The sequence below is a fragment of the Chelmon rostratus genome, chromosome 19, assembly GCF_017976325.1.
Source record: "Chelmon rostratus isolate fCheRos1 chromosome 19, fCheRos1.pri, whole genome shotgun sequence".
Taxonomy (NCBI): Eukaryota; Metazoa; Chordata; class Actinopteri; order Chaetodontiformes; family Chaetodontidae; genus Chelmon; species Chelmon rostratus.
Window position 1 is genome coordinate 16669426 of NC_055676.1, and position 24479 is coordinate 16693904.

Here is a 24479-nt window from a genome sequence, read left to right on the forward strand (position 1 = left end):
CCACATGAGCCATGCAATTTCCCTCAGCAGGAAATATGTTCACAGAAATTGTTGTAAATGGTGTTTTTGACATGTTAGAAACAAACACAGATGACTCCGCTTGTTTCACCGAGGGACAGTGAACGCATCCTCAAGTGCGTCCTCTGTCTCCAACCTTGTTCTGTTACCTGATTGTCAGGTGATGAGACAGGTAATCTGATGCATTATGCAGACTGTACATAAAGTGAGGCGCTTGTTTTGTTCACACAAGCACAGCTCACAGTTCTTAAAATGTATTTTCTCCACCAGCAGAATTGTTAGCACAGAAATTATTGAGTCGAGGGTGAAACATGATTCCTCGTTACGAGCATGAAAACATGAAACATGGCAGCGGAAACCAAGATAATGTGAGCTCACTTCAGACTTAGTTTAAATAACATATACACAAATAAACAACTAACAGATCACCTACTTGGTTTCTAGCTGGAGTGCATTTTATCTAAAGCATTAAAAGAAAGCTGTAGTAACACCTTAACTGCATATTCACAGCTCTGATGGGATGGCCTGGGTATGGAGGTGCTGACTGTGGCTCCTCTGATTGCAGCTTCTTAAATGTAAAATGAATGGATTTGCAGGGAGCGAGAGAGTCTACAGCTGCCAAACCTTCCAGTGCAAATGCTGTTTCGACGTGATGCTATTTTCTCTAGACATTTAGTTGGACGGAGAAATAAATTTTAATCAATATGCAAAATGGCAGACAACTTTTCATGCTGTGTGAAACTACAGAATAAGCATAAATATGTCATAAGCCATAAAATCTGAGGACAGCCATGTAATTTCACACCACTAAAGTTGACTGTTTCCGGCTGAAACCTGGCCAAACAGTGTGGTTTTGTTAATATTTATTTATTAATTTCCTTAAATACTTCCATCAAATTCGCTGGCTCTGGGATTTGGATAGTTCTAAGGCAGAAAAAGAAGAATTAGAGGAAAAAAATACCAAAAATAACATAATTTCCGCACTTGTGATGCTTCACTCCAAAAGGCACTTGCCATATTCAGCTTCCATCTATCAAAATAAATAAATCAATAAATAAATCTTCCAGCTAAGAAACAATGTAGTAACTGTTGGGCTTCCATCTGCGTTCTTTTTTTCTGTGAGTTTTTGTGCAGTAAAATATATGTGAGTTTACTTTAGAACAAAATAATCCGCTGCTACGAGGTTAACACTCATCGCCCACCTTTAAACTGCGAACTGTGTCTCTTCCTAAAAGCCTCCTATGCTTCAGTCCAATAAATACGAATGGTCTCCGACCGTGTGGTAACGCCACAGTGAAACAGACCAACCTCCTGTGCCTATGAGGGGTTAATGGTACACAATGACATGCAGGGCTGCAGGCCAGCCCATGGGGTGGTGGAGGGACCGATCACACACTGCCAGGAGAAATAAAAGGGACACTACACACAAATCAGACTTTTTAAACTCCTTAAAGGTAGAAGTCTGAGCACAATCAAAATAATTCACTCTACTGAGTGTACTGACCCTTTAAGTCCCGAACTCAGCCCTGACATTTACTAATGTCTTAATGGCTAGCCTGTAGTTAACACACACTCTCTCTCTCTCTCACACACACACACTCACGCAGTCCTAACCTGTGACCAGACCCCCCCATGTCTGGAGTTAGTTTACATCGTATATAAACAAAAGTCTCTATACAGACTCGTTTTAGCATACAGTGAGATTAGCATTGTTTCAAATCTAATCATGCAGGACTACAGCAATAGGCAGGGGCAACTGAGGTGGAAAGCAGTGATGTGGCAAGGTGCGCTAGTCAGGAAAAAAAAACTCCCAGTGTACTGGCCGTTGTCCCACTCCGTGTGCCCCTCAGCTGTACAGAATTACATTATTTACAGGTAGCGCCAGGGGCGCCGCTCTGGGTGAGAGCGACTACATGTCCCTGCAGAATAACCACATACAAACACGCAAATCAGGCGACCTCACATTGGGGATTGTGGTGGGTGGGGATGTCTAAGACCAAGCCTAGAGGGTAAAATACAGCGGTGTCGTTACGTAAGGGTCGAATAGGGAAAGCAGGACAGGAGGATGAAGTCTGTGTTGTACAGTAGTGATGAGCAAAATGGCGGCCCACCTTGCCACAATGATTGGGGCATAAATGCTTTTGTAAGGATTTGGGAGACCAGCAGCCAGCCAATATGCACTTTACAGGAGATGCAAGTCTAAGCATTTGGTCATTTTTGTTTGGATGCCATATACAAGATATGTGGGGTAAATATAAGCAAAGCAACTAGAGGATCATTAACATATATCTCAGCTCATTTACTTCAGTTTAAATACCACTGCTGTTTTTGAATGACAATGCACAGGCTTTAGATTTCATCATTTCAGATTCTGTGTTTCCATAACTCATGTTTTTGTTCTTAATATATTCATTTTGATCTTTACTCTTTTTTTTTTAATTTAGTATTTTCAGTTGGTCATTTCAGGTTGGGTTCTTCACCTTCGGAAGAACATGGGGTTGCGCAGGCAGGCGGCTAGTCACCTGCAACACCCCAGGGGTCCTGCAGAGGTCTCCAGGCTGCTGTCAGTGTCTGATGCCAGGGTCTGGTCGGTGGACATGGAGGAGATGTCGTTTATGGAGGAGGAGGGGGGGAGGCTCTCGCTGCTGTTCACGGCTGCACCTGTGCTAAGGGAATCAACAGCAGCAGGGGGTTACAACGTAAAAGAGTCCTGGCGAAGACAGGCGCTGAAATACAACGACAACAGATACTTTTTAAGTGCTGAAAACAGCTGAATTTGTTCTGTGACATCCAGACGTCAACAACATCAACGACACCTGCGGGACAAAACGATCACAGCGCGTCTACGATGAGACAAAGGGGAAGTAAGGTTTGGGTCCAGTGGATTTCACAGGAGAGATCGTCAAAGGCTGCAGCGTTAAAAGTGGAATCATAATCGTGCAAGTAGCCACTTGAAAGCTGTGCCTTTCAGTACAAACCCTACACGGTTAAGACTGCATCAGTTAAATAATCTTGCAGCATTTATGATTTATGTACCTGAAAAGGGCTCTGCTGTGGCTGGGCCTCGTGTAAAAGCAGCTTTCAATGACGTACTTTTATGTCATTTGTTTTGTTCAGGCATTCACTTTTTTTTTTTAATGATGATCCGATTTTCTCACATTGATCTTGTTCTGAAGCAGCTAGCAGGAAACTTTTGGAGGTTTCATTGAAGAACTCTTAATTCAGTCTACTCAGCTGCTATTTTGTCATTAGTAATGAGATTAACACTCCATTTCAAGAGCCTGAATGCATCTGTTGTGATTTTCATGCATTGACTTACTCTTTATGGACCTGGATGGGATTTGTCCATAAGTGCAGAGTATAAATGTTTTGAGTATAAATGTAGGTCTGGAGGTTGACACATCCCTTTAAAGTTGCCTTGATCTGGGGATAAACCTTGGACTAGCAGACAAGCGTGTTCATCTCCATTCTCGAAGTAGGAGCAGGAGGCGTCAAGGAACCACACTGTTCACCCTCTGTGGGTTTGGACAGCACTTTCATCAAACCCTCAGTGTGCCGGTTTTTGCTCTCTTTGATAAGGTTATGAGCAAATCAATAGAAGAACGAACAGTCAGCTTTTGCCACAGGGGATGAAAGAGTCAAGCCAGATTAAAATGGATAAGGATGAGAATATAAAGATATTGCCAATATGAGGAAATCACTTAAACAGCCACTTTCACTTCCAAGCTTTAGTCCTGTAACTTCTGCAGAGGACACGAACAGTGCAGGCAAACTATAAATCTGCTGTTTGTGTCTGGTCCCTGTGGGAGGTAATTGCTTAATGGAGACTGGTGGGCACTTCAGATGACCCAAAATAAAACAGAGAACAAAGCAGGATTAATGGCTGCCTTTAATTCCAACAGTGAATATATCAGAATTATCTGTTAAAAGTCACCATGGGGGTGCAGCGCAAGTTTAAGTCTTGACAGATGACTCCGGCTTAAACCACACCAGCAATAAAGATCTCTTATATGGAGGATTAATTAAGATTTTAAATCAGAAATTAATCAATCTGGGGAGAACACCTGGTTGTGGGATTATAGCTCTTGTTATGTGCTGCTTTGGCACTGCTAATAAAGTCTAAATCATGTCTCAGCCTTGTACCACACAACTGCCCTCACTGAACTACTTTTCCATCTTTTGATAATATTTCCAGAGATACGAAGTGTAAGTGTACAGCGTGGCACACACAAACCCTGTAGCGCTGGCCTGGAAATATCTCTATAAATAATAATTACAGCATTTAAGATGTTAAAAAGTCCAACAGACAGCAGTAGCGACGCAGAAAGAGCCCCAGGGCCTGTCTAGCTCTGTCTGAGGCATCATGTGTGCTCTCTGCTCTCCTGCTTTAACTGCTGCAGTAAAACCGTCTGCAGTGCACCGAGCCTGCCACACTCAGACACCAGGCCAGCCCATCTGCTTCATTACCAGCGGACGGAAGGTGGAGGGGGTGAATTTGAAAGAGACAGAGTGAAGAAGAAGAACAAGAAGCTGTTGCATTATGTGTTCATTTCACCCGATGAGCTCTTCACTGTCACTACACTTAACTTCAGCTGGAAAAGAAAGAAAAAGCCAGACAAAAGTGTTTCTATGCTGTTTTAAAAAAAGTTGTTCAAGATACTAATATTCGCTATTTTATAAACCTTCTGGAAGACGGTTTCTATTCACAGGTTTGTCTGTAAGGACTGGGAGAGACAGCGTCCAGACTTCATTGTGCACATGTAGCAGTTAGCTCTCCTGGTCAGAGGATGCTGCTGTCTCTGCAGGATTTAGCTCTACTTTGCTTTTCTAATCTTCAAAATGCACTACTTGTTTTAAATTGTGAATGGCTGTAACCAAGCAATGAGCTATTTTTCTCATGGATCACAAAGTGCTACCACGACTCCATACTGCCTCTCTGTGGCAATCTATAAGAACTGCACTTAACGTGCTTTGGTCCTTTGCAGAGAAAAAGCAGCAGCTGAGGACTGAAATTTCCTGTGATGGACCCCCAAAGGACCCAAATCTTAAGTCGTGACATGTCATACATAGACGTACACACACTAATAAAAGTACACACACCATCTGTTATCAAATATTGTGCACTAAAAGGCAATCTCAGCAATTACTGCTTAGCTGTCCAACAATTCCATTTAACAAATACACTTGGCACAACACCACACAACATTTAACTTTAACAGGAGATGCAAGAGACAGAGGACACATGGTCAACAACACGATGGGTTTATCTATTTACAAGTAACTCCAGTAAGGTTATAGTAAATTCACTTACAGAGCGATTAGGGTTATGCACTGAGAGTACCTGAAGGTGAAGGCTGTCCCTTCACAACGCCATTCTTCGTTCTCTCCTCAAAGTTCATCACCTCTTTGTAGATTAGTTCTGAGGGGAGGAAAGGAAGGAGAGGAAGTCATCAAAACAGATAGATAGATAGATAGATAGATAGATAGATAGATAGATAGATAGATAGATAGATAGATAGATAGATAGATAGACAGTCATTCTCACCTTTCCATTCATCAATGGAGTGTTCTCTTTCATCCAGCTGCTTGTCATAGATCTGAGGTGGAGGCTAAAGGGGAGAGAGCACAACCATTTTAGCTGACGACCCAGTCAACAATGTTCGTCTAACCTGACATTTATATGGCTGATATCTCAGGATATCACCAGGTGGAGTCAAAGACTTAAATACAAGAATCTACACGTTTACGAAATGATGCGCTGAGTTTTGCAACATGAAATCGTTGACTAATAAATAAAAACATGGGGGTGAAAAGAATATCTGAACATGAGGAGCGCATCTGGCTGTTAAAGTAATCAGACACTTTAATGTGTGCTGTGTGTACACAAAGACATGCTGGGCTACAAAGTAGTCGCACATGTGGATTATGAAGAAAAGTAATGATGTAGATGAAGGAAAGTAAACAGTGAGGGTCCTTTGGTCCTTAATCACACATGATGGTGGCTGATTTGTAGAGTTCAATATCAATACATTGTCCTCACACACATATATTGAAATATTTCATACCTTGAACATCAGGATTTAAACAACTGACAGACAGTGAGACAAGAACAAATCTGGTGGGTTGGCCAGCTATGGTTTCTACGTTCTTCTCCCAAAGGGTTGTCACTTCATCTACATTTAACTTATCACTCATAGTGACCCTGCCCCAGACTGTGACACCATAATCCCACTGCAGGTGACGGGACCACCCATAAACCTCTCTGATGTGACCTTGGAGGGACAGTTACAGGTCAGCATTGAGCAGAAGACAGAGGAAAGAGGTTTTCCCTCCAACAAAGATTTATTTTAAGTCATTTTCTAGCACAGGTTTATCACTTCTTAGCCTCTCAACATCCTACAGGTACTTTACATGCAGCCTTATGGACAAAACTGCACCTCTTTTACCTACAGCTACACAATAATTACATGTTGCAATGCCATACAGTATGCAGATTATGTTATATTCTCTAAATCGTCTATATTAACATTCTTTTTGATCGTGATTAATGATTGACAGCGCTGACCCAAATATGTCCAAGTACTCTTTATAAACAAGTCCCATTGAATTAGTTCTTTTGATGTAGGGCGGTTGTTATTTACCATGGATATTTGGATGAGATCTCTGGCCTTCATCAGCATGAGATGACATTAGAGAAAGGGAAAACAGCAGAAAACGTGTTGAAATGCCATTCACAGCCATATCATACATCAACGCTAACAACATCATTAAAACCATCAACAACTAGACAACTTAGACAAGTGCACAGTCATAAAATCCTCTAAAAACAACTACAATGGAGGTGTGTCATGTGGCGTCTTCACAGAGGCTGCTGTTAACCATGTTGTGTTATGAAGGGAACAATAATGCTGGAGATCGTCAGCTGGTCATGCACTCATTAGCGTGCTGCTGCAAGTGGAAGTGGTATCTGTACAACTTTAGCTGCAGATGGCTTTTTCCCAATCTCACTGTCACCTCATACTAATGAGGCGCTGATGAAGAAATTAGACTTCACCAAATCAACCAGAAACACCACCAGTCTTACATTACAGAACAGAACAATGCTCTCTTTATAAGTAGCAGCAAAAAAATTGACTTTCTTCACTGAAGGAGTAGCAAAAGTTTTTTTTTTTTACTAAGCTTAAAAACTATTAAGGTTCTGTGTAAAACAATAAGTGAGAGAAAAATGAAAATGAGATGTGAACCAAAGATTTAAAAACGCAATCATAAATGCACTGATGCAGCGATTTTCACTGATACAGAACATATTGTTTAAAACGTACGTTTAAATTACTAATTACTATTACTATAATTGCTTTTGTTTAAAAAAGAATGAAATAAAACGAGGGGTTGTCATTACTTGCTGTGCGCCAATGGAAGTACAAGGTAGTGCCGACCATTCAAAGACAGGAGGAGAGGATTGAGCCTGGGATACTAATCAATATACAGCTCTGCCAAAGGCCTACTCACCGCCTCCACCTCAGCTGGATCATACCACACGTTGATGTAGGGGTGCTGTAAGGCCTCGTCCACCGATATCCGTTTAGCGGGATCGATGATCAGCATCTTAGACAGCAGGTCTCTGGCCTGGCTAGCTGTGGATTGAAAAAGCAAACAAACAAAAACATCTGGTTGAGATCACGTGGGAAGGAAATATTCCTCTAATATGCCAACGGGAAATCAAACCAGGATAAAGCAGAAAGAGAGAGAGAAATGGATGAGATTAAAGGGAACAATAAACAGCAGCAGCTTGTCAAAGGAAACCAGAATCTCAAAAAGCCTCAATCACATGTGGGTAAGCAAATAAACAGAATCATTTTACTGAGTGAGAGCTCTGGAAACCTGAAGTGCAGATAATCCTGCAATACTTTACCAACCATCCGGATCTCTCTTCCTTTCTCCAGCTAATTGAAATTCAAGATTCTGTCTTGTCCCATATTCATATCTGTTTATCTCTAATCAGCACAAAATCTAGGTCTCAGGCTGATTCAGTCAACTTGGTCTGAAATAATGCATCTGAGCCATCACCTGCTCCCACTGGTGTCTTTCTAAATGTAGTTATATTGGGGCATCAGTATGTAAAAAGCCTCGTATTTTAAAGGACATTTGGCTTCTTGACGTATATAAATGCTGCCAGCATCAGCGCAGTCTGTCAGTCTCTCTACCCTCAGGCCTTCTTGGACTGATCTGAAATCGAGAACCCTTAAAACACACACCGTCCCTCTCCTACACGCACTGACCCCACTATAAATAGCTCTACAGCAGCGAAGGGCTGAAGAAACGGAAACAGAGAACAGTGAAGACAGATGAGCCGGCCGCACCGTCTGCATTTTTCAGCATCGACACGTCGATAACAAGAGGATAGTAAATCTGTAAAATGACTCCTCTATCGCTCTCCTTCCACCTTTCCTCAATCCTCGTCTGTCTTTCTTCTCGTCTCTTCATCCTGCAGTGCTCTCTGTCTGCCTCTTCCTCCTACAGTTCAAAAATACCAAAGCCCAAAGGATGTCTGCCTCAGTTCGAACCTGTGACAGTACAAAACACACAAAACAGCAGCACTACAACAAGGTCTCACACCCTTCCCACTCTCTCTCTCTCTGGGCGCATTTCCTTTAACACTGCCGTGCACAGCAGGAAGCAGCCAGAGTACAAAAGTGATTCATGAGAGTTTTCCCAGACAGGAGCTTTGATGCAAGAGCGGGGCAACAGAAAAAGCATATTTCGCTATATCTCATTGGAGGGAATTTCCACTTTTTACAAAACTGTGAAGAGAGATTGTACTTCTCAACTGAGACAGGCAGAAATGAATGATGTCTTGTTCAACCTTCTGCAGAAGAAAAAGCTGAATTCACCGAGGCTCACAGAGCAGGGTGCAAAAACGCATTTTAGTGAAAGAATTTCAGTTCAATGTGGAGGCCCAAGGGCGAGATATGGGAAAATAAAAATTGTTTTATGTAAAAGTTGACAAGAACAACAAATTTCCTATATATGAAGTAAGACCAAGAGTCCACAGCCACCATAGTGCTTTGAGTTAAATGCTCAAATTAGCATGCTAACACAATGAAAATTGCAACAAACATGATGGTTAGCAGGTAACATGTTAACCATATTCAACATCTAAGTTTAGAGTGTTAGCATGCTAATATTTTGCTAATTATCAATGAAAATAAAGTACATCTGAGGCTGATGAGAATGTCATTATTTCTGCAGCCGTTTAATCATAAACCAAAATAATGGACAATTAGCAGTTTTGACCTGATGACCTGGTGTGCTAAGTGAAAAATTAAGGCATTACCAAAGTTATTATAATTCATCCTGAGGGGCACATGGGTGTCTGTTAGGCATACAAATTTTGTTGTGATCCTTCAAAAAGCTGTGGAAACATTTAAGTAATTTCTCTTATAAAGACTGTCTGTATAAATAAAATGAAAGATTTAACCAATAAACATCATATTTTTGTAATGATTTATAGCAGGCATTATGGTTTCAAGAGCATCTGCTTGGTACTCAGTCATGTGTGGTGTAAGTTGGTGTAAGTACCTTGAGTGTAAATGTTATGTCCTACGTGAGAGGCAAACTGTACATTTTTATACCTTTTCAGAATTTCTGTGGTTAACAAGGACGTTGGCATCAGAAGAGAGTGAGAGACATGCAAAGGTTTTAAATTCAAATAATCAATCAATAAAATAGAGGACACACGGACAGTGGACCATTACAAGAATGAAACAAACATGTCACTGCAATCTGATAAAATGGCTACGATGAAGTTCAATCACACAGTCTCACCTTTGAGTTTGTTGTGCTCAGAGTCAGCAGGGAAAAGGCAGTCGGGGAAGAGTTTGGGAAAGGTGAGGCCTGCGTACTTTGGCCGGTTCTCAACGTAGTTCCTCACTGTGGGCTGAAGCTTCTTCATGAACTCGGGTGAGGGCGTGCCCAGCTGCTCAATCACCTTGTTCCACTGGTCGATGTCTGGTGTGGGGGGTCAGGATTAAGGGAAACACACAGCATCCTGCATGCCTCAGTGTCCACTCAGGTACGACTCCCACACACATGCTATGTGTGTTCAGGACAATGGTTATCTTTTGTTTAGCTCATAAAAGGCTGTCCCTGATGATAATGGAAGCTATGAGACCAAATTAAAAAAAGTGGACAAACATCACCAACTTACTTAAAGTATTTCTGATCTCAAAACAGCTGAATCCCATCTAACCCCAAAACGAAGCGTCCGTCTCATTGAGTGACGTGAGATCATTTTGAGAATTATGGGCCTCAAAATGCATCTGATCAATATTTCAGCAGTAACTGATAAAACCTGTTTATGTTTGAGACATTCTATCAATACAACTGTTTTTATTGAAGCTTTTCATTCCTTCTCTCCATTCTACCCTCAGGTTTTGTGGGAATTATTATTCTTTGCCTTCCTGGGACACAATATCTCAAGTGATCCCTTATTCCATACAACTCATTAACTTTTTACTTTCATGTCTGTTTAAAATGCATGAAATACTTAATGTATATTCCCCTTTCAACTGTAAGCTTATCTAAAAAGCAGGAACTGGGTCATAAAAGAGCCTCCTGATGAGAATATACAAGTTTTAAATTAGCAAGAGACATGTGCGCCTGTACATGTGCTTGTGTGTGTGTGTGCAAATATGGCTGTGGGGTACATCAACTTGTTTCCCCTCCCTGTTGATGATAAATATTTCCTCTCTTACCCCTCCACACACTCAGAATTACCCCCTCCTCTCCCCATGTTCTCACAGAGGCTGCCAGTTGAGGCAGTTAGCTGCCAGAGCCACCAGAGATCCCCATTACTTCATCTTGCTGGAACGCCACACACTTCCACCTCCTTTTTGTCTCCATTGCACATTGGCCATGATCCACACAGTGCTCAGCGAGGCAATTTTTTTTTATCTACTAAGGTTCTTATCCATGGCTCTTTGGCAAGTTGCAGGATTCACTCAGACAGCTAGAGGTGTTTTTCCACAGTGTGTCGGTGCACGCTGCAAAATGCATAACGCTCCACTGTGTTTGGAGTTATTCATGTCTTGAAGCATCATGCATCTGAACCTGACTGCTCTCAAGAAAGCGGGGTTTCTATGATATTCAGGTTTACATGTGAAACAGAGCGAGGGAGCGGCGGGAGGTCAGAAGGATACGGTCAGTCCCAGGGAACAGCACTGTCCCTCTTATCACCTCTCCAAAGATGCAGCCGACTGACCACATGTCCACTGGGGTCACACACACACACACACACACACACACACTCGCATTACCACCAGCTATCAAAAACCACTTAAAACTTATGTCCTAAAGGACTTTCATTAAGTCGATTTTCCATGTTCTAAGCCTGTATCCTTGTGTTGATTGTTTGCTCTTCGCATGCTAAATCAAAATCATCTATTTTCTTCTCCAGTAAAACTTAGAAATATTTGATGAGTCATCCTGTACTCAGGGGAGGCAACATAAATTTATCTCATCAGTGTGATTTGGCGAACTGCGGAACTCATGTCAATGGAAAGAGACCAGGGTCCCAATACATGACGTGGTTATACCGTTTTTCTTTTTTCATTTTACCAGATTTTAAAATCAGTACTTTATTTAATGTTAATCAAATGTTGTTGCCAGGTCAAAAAAATGTTATCTTTTGTTATGTGAAACAAATACGTACTAAATTACCTAAAAAAATACAACCTGCTTGACATCACATCAAGTGTGGGTGATGCTAGCCTGCTACAGAAGCTATATACAGAAAACAATGTGAAACAGATTGTGATGTAGCCTATAGCCTAGCCTACCTCTCTTGAGTTCAAATTTTTAACTCCTTCTCAACTCAAGATAAAAAGCTAATATAATGCTTACTATTCAAACTCAAAATCGGCATATACAACACGCTAATCTTTAAGAGCACCTTAGCTGATTAACATCTAATGTTAGCATTAAGTTGGTTAGTTCGTCCACATCTTGCTAATGTTATAATGCTAATGTTAGCTAGCATCTCACTTCCAGCACATTTTTGACACAAAATATACAGTTAAAAATGTCATTCTCAAAAGGGGTTAAATTATAAGTGAAAGTATCAGCCAATTTTATTTTATGTTTTTTTCATATTAGCTTTTATACCTTTGTGGTAGAAAAAGAAGTGATGCATCTCAAGTATGAGGCCACATCTCTTCTTACTCGACCGTTAGCTTGTAGTTAGCTAGCATGCTAGCAAGCAGAGCAGCATCTTTAGCGGGAGGGGTGTGTCTGGATTTCAACCAGCAAAAGCTTTGTTTACATTGGCCTAATTTATTCATTTCACCTTTATTCTCCTAACAAAGTGGGTCACACCTGCATTGGGGCAATCAAATGAAGCAAATCCGACCAAATATTTTGCTACACTCTCAAATATGTCACATGAAGCTAAAGAGGCTTTAACTTCCTTTTCACTATGACTCAGCACTTTATTTTTCCAAGTTAATAGCAAATAACAGAGTGTAATACAGTCCTAAAATTAAGTATGATTTTTTTTCTACATTTACAACATGACAATATGCATGAGATGCCATCATGTACAGTATCTGCGTATGTTACTGTACTTGTAAGCCAGAAACCTTCACTCCATAGCCACTTATTTAACACACGGTTGAACTAAATGGCCATTGAACACCTCATCACCCTGAGGCTCACTGCGCTGTAACCTGTGTATGTGCACTGCTATTCTATATCATCATCTGACCGACACTCAAGAGGTTGCAGATAACTTCAGCCAGATCAATACTTCAGGTCGAAAAGCCTATGAAGTAAATTAAGATTAGCCACAACAGGGTAGCCGTCCAAAACTGATCTATAAACAGAAGATTAACAAAAGTGTGCATGACTATCGTTCATTGATCTACAGTGAGAAGGGGTGGAGTGTTAGATGGTGAGCATTCCAGGTGCTTGTGAGAGCAGAGACAGGAGAAGGGAGATATTGCAGAGCTCATTGCAGGGGTTTTCTAGTTCTCCACAGCATTAATCTTTCAAGGGCTGCATGATCAGGGATGTACAGACCACAGCATCAGCCAAGAGACACACTGCTCTTGTTTTTCTCCCTGCTCATCTGCCTCTCGACAATTTACAGTAAAAGCATGATTTTAAGGCGTGAGGTTGGTGGTGTTTTATATTTTTGCGAAAACATCAAAAACCAACAATGCATTAGCGTCTCTCAATATGCTCAGATTCTGTCTGTGGCTCTCAGCTTCAAGCTCATTTGTTCCTAATGAACACCTACAAAATGTGTCACGAGTATATACTTTCATTGTTTAAAAGACCTAAATAACTTCCTAAAACAGCTGGGCACTGTAGTTTTATAGATAGACTCAATATAAACTACAATACCCATGTTCACCACATAAAGGGGTATATCACCCAGTGCAATGGTGTGGCTCATTCACATGTTTTTAATTGTTTTACATGGCAATGAGGAATTAGCTATAAGGCTCTGGCAACACTGACAATAGCTCTTGTCAGCAGGATCAAATCTTTGTTGGTTTTGCTCTTTTCATGGGATGATTTGACAAAAAGAACATACAGAATACCTCAAAAACTTATCCTTAGACTTCCTCATGATGGCAGCCATCTCACTTTTTCAGTTGGATGCTAAAATGCTAACAGCCTACACCTTTAACCTTTGAACTTTTCCTCAAGTCAGTTCAACTAAGCTGCTATTAACAGATGTTCAAAATGAACACATTAATTATTCACTGAATGCTAAATAAGTATGTCTGACTCACATGTGTGGGCACGCTCAAATGGCATGTGCACAAACTCAGCATGGGAACTATTTATCCAAATCCTTCCCACTGAAAGAAGTCATCCTGGGGAGGCAATTACAGCCCCCTCACAGCAGGAGAGCACAACAGGTAGCACTCCAGAAACACCCTGAATAACACACTTAAATATTCAGAGACAGAGAGAGAACTTCCTTTTTTCAAAATGTGAGACTGAATAAAGCTGAAAGGGTAATTCTTCATTTTTAAACCTGGGCCTTATTTTTACATATTTTAGCGTCTAAACGGAATTGGTCGCCTCAGCCGGCAGTGGGCTGCAGTGGCTGCTACGTAATCCTTTGAGGCACCCGCGTCTGTCAAAGTAAGTCCACTAAAAAGACGGGCTCAGATTGTTATTATAAGTGTCAGACGACATTATAGAAAGGATCCCTAGAGAGATAGACCTTTTCTAGACGGGGAGCTGAAGCCGTTTTATCGCTCTCTCCAAAGCCACCAGACTCCTTCGAGAAAAACGGTGATTTTACCTCGCAGAACACGGCAATTGTTGGTCTACAGCTGCCTCAGTTAGCTTGTTTGTGTTATTTTGCGACTTTAATGTTTTAAAGGGTTAGTTTGGATCCGAACTGACGTACAGGCACATGTAGTTCGGAATATGTGAATATTGAACCAGAATTAACTTCAAACACACTGACTTGAGAATATATGATGCTTATTCTATTTATGATGCTTATTCTGTAATGTTATTGCAGGTTAAATTAAAAGTGTTGTTAAAAGGAGATCAGTTGGAATTGATACGAACATGTTACAAAGACAGCCAGATATGAGTGTGGTTTAGTTCACCTCTGTAACATACAGAGAACATCCGGCCTGGTACAGAGTAATCCTCAAAGTGAATGTAACTGAGAAATGCAAAATGATGGAACCAAAGCAGCTGAATCCACCTTGAGACACTTGAAACTCAACGTCGATGGTGGCATTTGGCACAAAGAATGATGGATTTTTGTATATATTTTTGCAGACATAAACCTACAAACAAAAATCGTGTTACCATCAGATAGCGTCCCTGCATGTTAGTAAGGATACAGTCCCGGCCAGGGAAGAGGATTTTGTGGCGCACCATTTCTCCCATAATGCACCCCACCGACCATATATCCACTGCGCGCACAAGAGGTGAGCAAAAGAGAAGAGAGGAAAGCAAAGGTTAGTGTTAAACACATCAAGCTTTCTGGGAGAAGAACAGTGATTAGAAACTAGCTGTTACTCAGTGAGGAAAAAAATTATTAGTGAGGAGCAGGTTATGTAGAGATAAACTGGAGTGAAATACAGATGAGGGCAAAGAGGAGAAGAAGAGCAGAAAAAGAGAAGAGCAGAGCCTCAGACGGACTAAGTAGCAGCAGGAAATTCAAAGCCTGGGAGTCTACAGGCTTCCATCCATGGGAGGAATATGGCTAATGAGTCATAACTCTTCAGCTGGCATTCAATCACATGTCTGATGTTCTGGGGGCTTTTAATCAGTGACTCATACCTGCAACACTTCAATTCACTTTGGATCATTTGCAAAGTGCGACTCAACCAGAATTGTCTTCAAGATTTCACAGATAATGCTTTCATGTGGGGGCATTCATGGATTTTTTTTTTTTCATTTATTTCCTCATCATTAATACCAATGAAAAGGCAAACATCTGCATTTTCTGCTGCAGTCAGAAGCTGCTGCTGCTGTCTGTTCCACTGCAGCTTTTACTGCAAGTAAGTCATCGGCTCCCACTGGTTTAAAAATACATCACGCTCACACAGACATGCTGCTGCTTTAATGTAATTCACTTCATAAAATGACTTTGTTATGCAGTTGTTTAAAAAGCTTTAGTCTACAGGTAGATGTTGCCTCCCAGTCTGTATTAACTTTAGTTTCCACTCTTCACTGCCACCACCAGAAAGTAACTGAGAGAAGAAATAGCTCCAATAAACTCATTTATGCTACACTATATTAGCAAATACTGTGACACATACACCAATAGACTTTTTGTGTGCATTAATATCGAGAACAATATATAGACTTTAGTGTTATCCATGAAATATGTCGGAATTTAATCCATGCTTATCATGAATTCTCACCATTCTCTTTGTATCCCATGCCCAGGATAACCTCTGGGGCTCTGTAGTATCTAGTCACCACATAAGGGGTCATCATGAAGCTGGTGCCTGCAGTCCTGGCCAGACCAAAGTCCAGGATCTTCAGGGTGCAGTCTGACTTCACCACTATATTGCTTGGTTTGAGGTCCTGGAGATGGGAAATGACTGGCATGAGAAACTGTGCATTTTGGGGAAACCCTCTTTTCTACTGACAGGTTTCAATGGACGGTCTCTTTAATGGATGCGCTCATTTGCTTTCTTGCCCAGCATTAAATGAGAAGATCAATACCACTCTCATATATGTCTGCTAAACACTGAATTGTTGGCTTTAGCTTAGCTCAAGACTGGAACAAGGGGAAACAGCTAGCTAACAAACTTCACCTACCAGCACCTCTAAGGCTCAATAATTACCGTGTTATATCTTGTTTGTTAAAACCATATTTCTAGCCTTAGCAGAAAATTACTGTTTCCACCTGTTGCCAGTCTTTAAGCTAAGCTAAGATAACAGATTTACTGCACAGACGTGAGAATGGCATCAATCTTTTCTGTCCACTAGAAAATAAATACCTGCTTTTGTTGGTCACATTTAGTTGTAATCAGAATATCTGAGACTGGAAATTGTGAAGCTGAAAGCAATAATTTGGGTTGCTTTCTTTTTCTTAAGTAATGATGACTTTTTCTTCCAATCTGGAATTGCCATTTCCTCATGTACTGTGGCAACTCCCACTGGTGACCAGGGGTGGGTGTAAAAGGCCATGTGCTTCCTCCAATTAAACAGCCAGTGAGGAGGAGGAAGAGGAGGAGGAGGAGGAGGAGGACGTAACACATGCTATATCCCCTAGATCCTATTTCCCTTTGTGTAGGTGCTCTGTCCAATCAGTCAAATCTGCTGGTGCGCTGACATGATTGCTCACAGGCTTCCCACCCCATGAGCACTGCCAACTGTGTTGGCCGGGACAGCCAGCAAAGCCAGCTGGAGGCACCAGGGATTAAACCCTGGTCAGTGCAGTTTCCTCTGTGCCACCTGGGTGTCTCGGATTGCCAAATGGGTGACCAAGGTGATGTCAAGGTTTATGGCCAGCCTGCTGATGTTGGACCACGAATTGCTATCCCAAAAGATAGAAAAACACAGGACCCATATTCAGAGGTTACACAAGAAAACTGAGGCGTCTCGCTTTCCTACCCTGTGAATAATGCCGGCTGAGTGCAGATGTTTGATACCACACAGCATCTGGTAGAGCAGGTAGGACATTCTCTCATGGTCAAGCTCCATCTGAATCACCTGGCACAAGTTGGCATCCATCAGCTCCATCACTAGGTACCTGAGGAAAGGTTTTATTGATGAATGAGTGGTTGACAGACTTATTAATTGCGTGACTGATGAGTTAACTGATAATTCTGCAGCCCCTTTACAATTCCTGGCTGACAAATTGACACAAAAGACGTTTGAATCCATCTCATGAGTTGCTTCTAAATGTGAGAGCACTCTCATTCATCATTCAGCCTGAGAACAGGATACATCCAGCAGCCTCATATTACACCTACAGGACTTTCACCGACTACACAGCTGCAGGTGTGAAGGAGTGATAAGCACATTATGCATAATAAAATCAGTCCCATTCTTTAGTCATATGATATATCAGCTTAAATGAAAACCATTAGCCTTTCTTTACCTGCTACATGAGCTAAATTAATCATTTTCATGGAAATGTAATTATGCAAAGGTTTACTATACTCACACATCCTGGAATTCCTCTAATGATTTCTGTGGTGTGAAGACATTTAATAAACTGATAATCTGAAGGAGAGAAGAACATGGGAGGAGATCAGCATACAGCAGTTAAAACAATGTAAGTTACAGCGAGGCACGGGGATACGAGTTGGTAATGACCCTGATGAAGGACACTGCTGAGCGAGAGACAGAGAAAACCGAAGAAGTGAGTTGGAACAAAAGAGTGGGGATGAATGAGGATGAGAGGAAAAAGAGACGGAGAGGAAGAAACGGGAACAAACTGCGGCACTGGAGATTACATTCATGCCTTGAAGTGCTCTCTGTTTCACTCTCCTGCCAGTTTGGTACATTTCTGGAGGCAGTGAATTTAGCACGGTCACAACATTGCAGTTGCTCGACTCTGTTTTGTAGCAAAGGGATTTATCAAGAACCAAAAACAGACAGTGACTGGGGTAAAACTGCTTCATTTGGACAATGGATGCATTCTCCTTCTTCCTACATTCCTTCCAAGCCCTGTTAGTCCTCAGCTGAGTCACTTACATTTTTGTGATTGACACATTTCATGAGCACCAACTCCCGATATGCCCTCTTGGCATGGGTCTGGTTCTGGAAGGGTCTGCTCAGCTTCTTGATGGCTACATTTCTGTCCAGGACAGCATCATAGCCCGCACTGCAGAAGAACAACCACAGAGAATTTAGTATTCATAGGTGGGTGAATCACTCCGTGCGCCATCGCATGACATTGCGCCAATCCACCCTGAAAGTCATCGGTCACAAAAAACAAAAGGATTATTTTTCACATCTTGGAGCAAACAAAGAGGTGTGGAAAAAAATGACAGATGACTTTTTTCAAACTCTTCATTTTATCTGGAGAACCTTTTTCCAGAGGTATGACCTCGTTAGTATCAGAGAAGCATTCAAATCATATTCAGACATTTGGGGAAATTAGCTTATTTACCATCTTGGCACGTTAGATGAGCAGATTGATATCACTGTCAGTCTAAATCACATCTGATATTCACACTCATACAATCACAATCTAGAGCTACACACAATGTATTTGTATTTAATTATCCTTTATTTGACCAGAAAGGTCTAACAGCGGGGGTAGCTATCTTGAAATAGTGCCTGAATATCCCTCAAGATAATCGGGAGGTTTTCCTGTTGTTCCCACTCTGGTGAAATTACATGAATGCAGCACAAGATTCCAGGCAGTCTTCACCGGCGAAGAAATAATCCAACACATTTCACCTTCGGACAGAGCGAAGATAGCAGCTCCAAGCTAAGCTAAGCGTCTCCTGGCCCCAGGGTCATGTTTACAGATAAGAGTGGTATCAATAACCTTCATCATTTGACATTTTTCAGGTTTTGTACTGATGAAATGTGTTTTTTTAGTTAGCTTTGGAGGAGCTGGTAGGCAGGTATAGTTATGTTTGGACAAAGCCAGACTAGCTGTTCCAGCCTGTGCACTAAGCTAAGCTAACTCAAGGCATTAGCTTTACTGTGCAGACATGAAAGTTGCATTGATCTTCTCAACTAACTGTTACCAAGAAAGCACATGAGTGTGTTTCCCAAAAGGTCGAACTATTCCTTTTATTGCACTTACAACCATGCAGATCATAAACACTGACTTCTCCCATTTCTAATATGACTATGATTCTAGCATTATTACTAATATTGTGGAAGTTGCTGTATTATAAAAACAATAAATTGTACAATAGCAGGAGGGATAAATGTAACTTATAACCTAAATGGTTTCTTTTTCCACAAAGTGGCTCAACCCATTTTGGAGGTCATTACAGCAGAGTGAGTTCTCTGCTGGCTCAACACAATCCCAACCCCTGAGACCCTTTGGGAATTCAGCTCTTTGTGCGGATTTATGTTTGCTTTCAATGAAAAGCACTACCGCCGAGAAACAAGCAGCCGTAAAGCTGCCGCGCACATCACAGTCTCAGCTACGTCTTAGACTGTGCCTTTTCTGACAAATTCTCCCTGAAAGATGCTGCAAATTGAGTTTCAAGGCATCTGTATCCAGGCTCGCTGCAACCCCGATGAAGACGAGGCTGCGTGTGGGTTTGTGGATGGCTGGGCTGGATGCACTGTGGTTCGTCTTGTCTCTGGAGAGTGTGGGCCAGGGGTGGTGTGTGACCATGGAAACAATGGAGGCTTCATAAAAGCATTGATCCAATAGGGATTTGAGCCCGTCATCACTTTTCTAGCTGAGTGAAAGATGATGTCATGACCAGCTAAACTACTTAAAGCCTTCATCCCCCCTAAGATGCTTCTGAAAGCTCATCCTGACCGGGCACATAAGTCATGAGGGCAGAGATGTGCACAGATTGGGATGTTTGTGGGCGATACCATTGGCAGAGTGAGTCTTAGCTGCGCCAGTGACACAAGTCTTCCCTCATTACCATGTTCTCGGTCTTTACAGGGGCAAGAGACTCCTGATTGCATAAGAATAGCAGAAAGCATACTTACTGTGTAATTGCTCTTGGACGTACATTGTATTTTTCTGTGTGAGTGCATGCGTGTTACAACTGTTAGCAGAAAGGAATTGTCTGTGCAAAATCAAACAGATGTTTATGTCATTGTGATTATGGCATCTATTTGGGAATTAGGCTGAAGATAATGCACGGTAAGCAATCATATTGTGACAAACCCATTCTTCCAGCATAAAAACACACGTCACAGTCTTGTGATATTTTGTTAATGTGTTTGTTAACATCTAAATGAGACTATTTCCACAGTGTGTCCCATTTGATCTCTATAATCAGTAGATATTATATCAGTCTTTGGGGTCTTATGTGGCTTGGTTGCGGTAATACCGTCACCATATGACACCAGATGACAGCTGCGGGCAGAGCCAAGTAGCACACAGCAGAGCAGGTTAAATTAGATTTGCACTGTCTCCCTGCCATCCATCTCTACAATATCCTTTAGATGGGCACAGTCCCAGCATTAGCAGTTACAGCCCGTCCAAGCTCCTTTGCAAATGCACAAAATTGCTTTGGAGCGGAAGGGGAGAAGGGCCGAGGGCATGGGAAGCAAAGGGAGGACAATGAAGGAGGGCGAGTGGAGGGCAGGGGGTTTAGAGTGCTGAGAGCCAGAGATTTTTAAAAACACTATATAAGAGGGTAAAAAACGACAACGTGGGCCAATCCAGGGAGGTTCTGCAAGGCAGGTGCAGCCCCACAGTGACACTGCGTTAACATAAATACAACTTAAAGGTCTGTTTGGTCATTTGACTAGTCTGTATGATGCATTCCTTTAAGTGGAGCCTTGGCAGTGGCTCCACTGCATTCTGACAGGGCAGGCATGAGATGAATTACAATGAACACGAGCTCTCTCTGCAATCCGGATTAAGGATTCACTTAAGTGTCCACATCCTTATGGCCCTCACATCCATATTCTAAACAGATCTGTCATCACCTCATAGCACTGCAGAGGATATAAGCTTATGGTGAATGAAAATATCATAAGTGGCCACATGCTCCACATTTGAAAAGATTTGAACATTTGAAAACATCCTGATTCGTCCACTAAATGTTGTGATTATTAGCATTTGTGTTTGGCTTTTAACATGCTTTCTACTTGTTACTTAGCTTCTACTGAAGAACACTATTGACGTTTTGACACATAATTAAAGTAGCAGCAACAATTATCTTTGTCTTTAATATAAAATAAAGTTAACGCTTTCACAGTTTCATCAGTTGTTCAGAGGAAACATGCACTTTTGCTTCAAAAAGGTCCATAAAATTCACCAAAATAATTAAGATATGAAGAGATTCATTTGCTTTTTTCCTGCTGGAGAGCCACCAGTTTCCTCAATTTGCTTTTGGGAAACAAACAATTTACCACCTCATTACTCTGTGGTTCAGCTAATCAGTACTTTTTAATTACAAGTATATTTAATTGAGGGTGTTGAATTTAAAATAATAACTTTAGTGCCTCTCAGCTGATCATAATTTAAAATATAGGCCTGTTTTACTGTTGTCATTGATTGAAAACATTTACCTGCATCATAAAAGTCATTCAGATTTATTTAAAAGAACATCCACCTGTTTACCTTCAGAGGACTAAAACAAAAAAATATGTCCAATTGATCCTCTAATTAAACAAATAAAACTGTTCATAAAATGTTTCTACATGTTCACAAGCTTTACCCTGAGATGATCTATTCTCTTTCACCACAACACTTCTGCAAAGATGATTCACACGGCTGCACGCTGTGCTTCCAGATGTTACGACTGGTCGGGCATAATGGGGCATTACAGGGTTTTCAGGACTTTGACTTTCAAGTTACACCGTTATTAATCATGGAAACGTCTTACAGTTCTCTAAAATTACATTTTGCTGCTCTCAGAAAACAATAAAAACAATAAGCAGAGATTCTCCTCCCTTAATAATCCCCCATAGCAATAAACTACAAGACAATTAGAAAGACAACAAACAGCTAAAAGAGATAATTGCAAATTAAATACTGCATAAAAAAGCACATCAAATAGCATGATATGATGTAAAACAGGACATAAAAGACATCCAGCGCTGAGTACCTACCAAACAATTCCCTGAGCTCCGGAGCCAATGGGCTTTAAATTCTGGTAACGTTTTAAAACTGTGAAGGTGGAGTCTCCCACTTCCACACTGTAGAACTGGTTGTCCACTTTGCTTTTGCTCATGTTGTAATGTTTGGCAATATATGACACATCCACTTGTTTTCCAAAACCCTGCACGACGCAAACAAGACAGAAAAACTCTGTTAGTGCCGATGGCGATGATTTCTGCTTTTACTTACCTGGCTATTAATAGAACACCTGGAAGGGAATCGTTAAGTCCTAAATACCATTTAAGATACTGTTAAATTCAGATTGTACATTATCAAACAGCAATATGTATTTAGCTGCGTCTATATCTACTCTGCGTTTAATATGAGTCTACGCTGGTATTTTCCAATCAACAAAAAAGTGTGTGTTGGGGCTAATTGGTAAAACCGGAAAGGTCACAAAAACAGGACATGACATACGTACAGCTGAGTTTACACTTACACTGTTTCCATGCAGAATGTAAACTCTACAATAGCCATGTAAGGACAACACAGGCACTTTACTGTATTAACTCGACTAAAGGCATTATTCTTTTATGAACGTGCGCACAATAATCACGCCATAATTACTTGGGCAGAGCAGTTGAACAAACGGTGCCACAACAAAAATATCAGTTAATTACAGGCTGGGTAATTACAACACAGCTGACAGACCAAACAAAGCTGTGTGTTACTGAGGGGAACAAGTTTGAAACACTTCCCACAAATGCCATGAAAAATTAATATATGTGACTGTAATGCATTTCAATCCAACATGGCTGGCAAATCATCCAAAGCTATGATCCAATTATGTTGATACACTGGACTGCAGCGTTTACTGCGCAGCCAGCGGCACCTACAGTGGCTATTAAACACCAAGCTGCACATGCACGTGCAATGCAGACACTCCATGCAAAGCGTCGTAATAAGTTGAGCTACAGTGGAATAGCCTGTAGCAAACCACGCAATCCTCCCTCACACACACATGCACACACTTGTGACTGCACAGTTTATGAAATTACATCCCCACTGGAGTTTTTCATTTCCACTGTTACAACTCAAGAGGAGACGAGCGATTAAGCTTCAGGTAGGAAGCCTCTTCACTGCGTTTGTCTTTAGTTGAGATCACAGTGTCAGAAAAACACTTGAGGTATTGAACGTAATGGAAAATCCGGTCCGCCTGAATTAAATTTAGCTCTGCGTGAAATTAATTATGAACACGAGGCTGGAAACTCTTCACCTTCTGAGAAAGATCTTTTCCGCAACAAAATAACACTATCGCTGGCGGAAACCATTTTGGACTTCAAATTAAGGATCTAACAGGATTATGCTCCATTTTATCTTTATTCTTACAGAGATGCAAGTGTTTGTAAACTCACACTGTTGTCTTGCTTACCACACACAAAAACACAACAATAGCACAACATATAGAGCAGGCATGTCCAAACTATTCCATAAAGGGCCGTGTGGCTGCAGGTTTTCGTTCCAACCAAGGAGGAGCACACCAGCTTAATTAGCTGAGCTCAGTCTTCAGCTGATAACTCAGTGATCCCTTGATGTTGATTGGCTGGCCTGGTGTGCTCCTCCTTGGTTGGAACGAAAACCTGCAGCCACACGGCCCTTTATGGAATAGTTTGGACATGCCTGATATAGAGCAATGAAGGGGAAGTGGTAGTGAATGAATACTGTACCTTTTTTACCTGTAAGGAACACACACCTGACAAAAGGCTATCTTCACATCCAGGATTGGTTGGCTGCAGTTATATAAGAAATGTCTGCTCATAAATACCTGCAAGACACAAAGAGGGGAAAGCCAGAGTGAGAATGAGCTGCAATGTAGACATTTGTGTACACCTGGATTGATCACTTGCAATATACATTATATAATATACAGCAGAGCAGTTTCATTTGTCTAGGTCTTTCGGAGTAAAGAGTTCAACATGTGCACAGTGATGGAATCCTTGTTTGTACTATTTACACCTCTGCTAGTGACGGATTGACTCCTCCCTGAAAATAGACGGCTCCCTTCTCTCTACTCTGCCCCCATCATTCTCAATAAAGGTGAGAAAAACAACAAATCGCCACTACCCACTCCTTGAAACACAAGAATTGACCAATATATCGATTCTTCTCAATATCATGGCTAAAGTAACCAATGTCTTTGTGTTTCAAGATGCTGGTGTTGAAAAATGACCTGAATAGCCGGTGCTACCAAGGAGAG

The 24479-nt window shown here is 41.3% G+C and overlaps 1 protein-coding gene across 6 annotated transcripts; it reads right to left on the reverse strand.

Annotated features, from left to right (window-relative positions):
• Positions 1–2536: 2536 nt before the first annotated feature.
• Positions 2537–24041, reverse strand: mapk10 (mitogen-activated protein kinase 10). Of its 6 annotated transcripts, XM_041960418.1 has the most exons (13): positions 23976–24041; positions 22234–22403; positions 18214–18343; positions 17681–17739; positions 17125–17263; positions 15924–16089; positions 14895–14966; positions 9844–10026; positions 7528–7652; positions 6660–6686; positions 5564–5627; positions 5360–5437; positions 2537–2679 (listed from the first exon to the last, which is right to left on the reverse strand). In XM_041960418.1, exons 1-13 carry the CDS (start codon positions 24039–24041, stop codon positions 2537–2539), a joined length of 1422 nt encoding a protein of 473 aa, XP_041816352.1. The 6 variants fall into 6 exon arrangements, with proteins under 6 accessions (XP_041816352.1, XP_041816354.1, XP_041816353.1 ...); XM_041960420.1 differs by lacking the exons at positions 6660–6686; positions 14895–14966 and adding an exon at positions 11217–11288; XM_041960419.1 differs by lacking the exon at positions 6660–6686.
• Positions 24042–24479: the final 438 nt, after the last annotated feature.

What these genes read in the sequence shown, in the direction of transcription:
- mapk10 (XM_041960418.1), bottom strand. Translation starts at nt 24,041, where the DNA reads ATGAGCAGACATTTCTTATATAACTGCAGCCAACCAATCCTGGATGTG. An exon ending in TGAAGATAGCCTTTTGTCAG is followed by an intron (nt 22,404 to 23,975) that starts GTGTGTGTTCCT and finishes TGCGTCGTGCAG; the next exon opens with GGTTTTGGAAAACAAGTGGA. An exon ending in CCTCTTCCCTGGCCGGGACT is followed by an intron (nt 10,027 to 14,894) that starts GTATCCTTACTA and finishes CCCCCACACCAG; the next exon opens with ACATCGACCAGTGGAACAAG.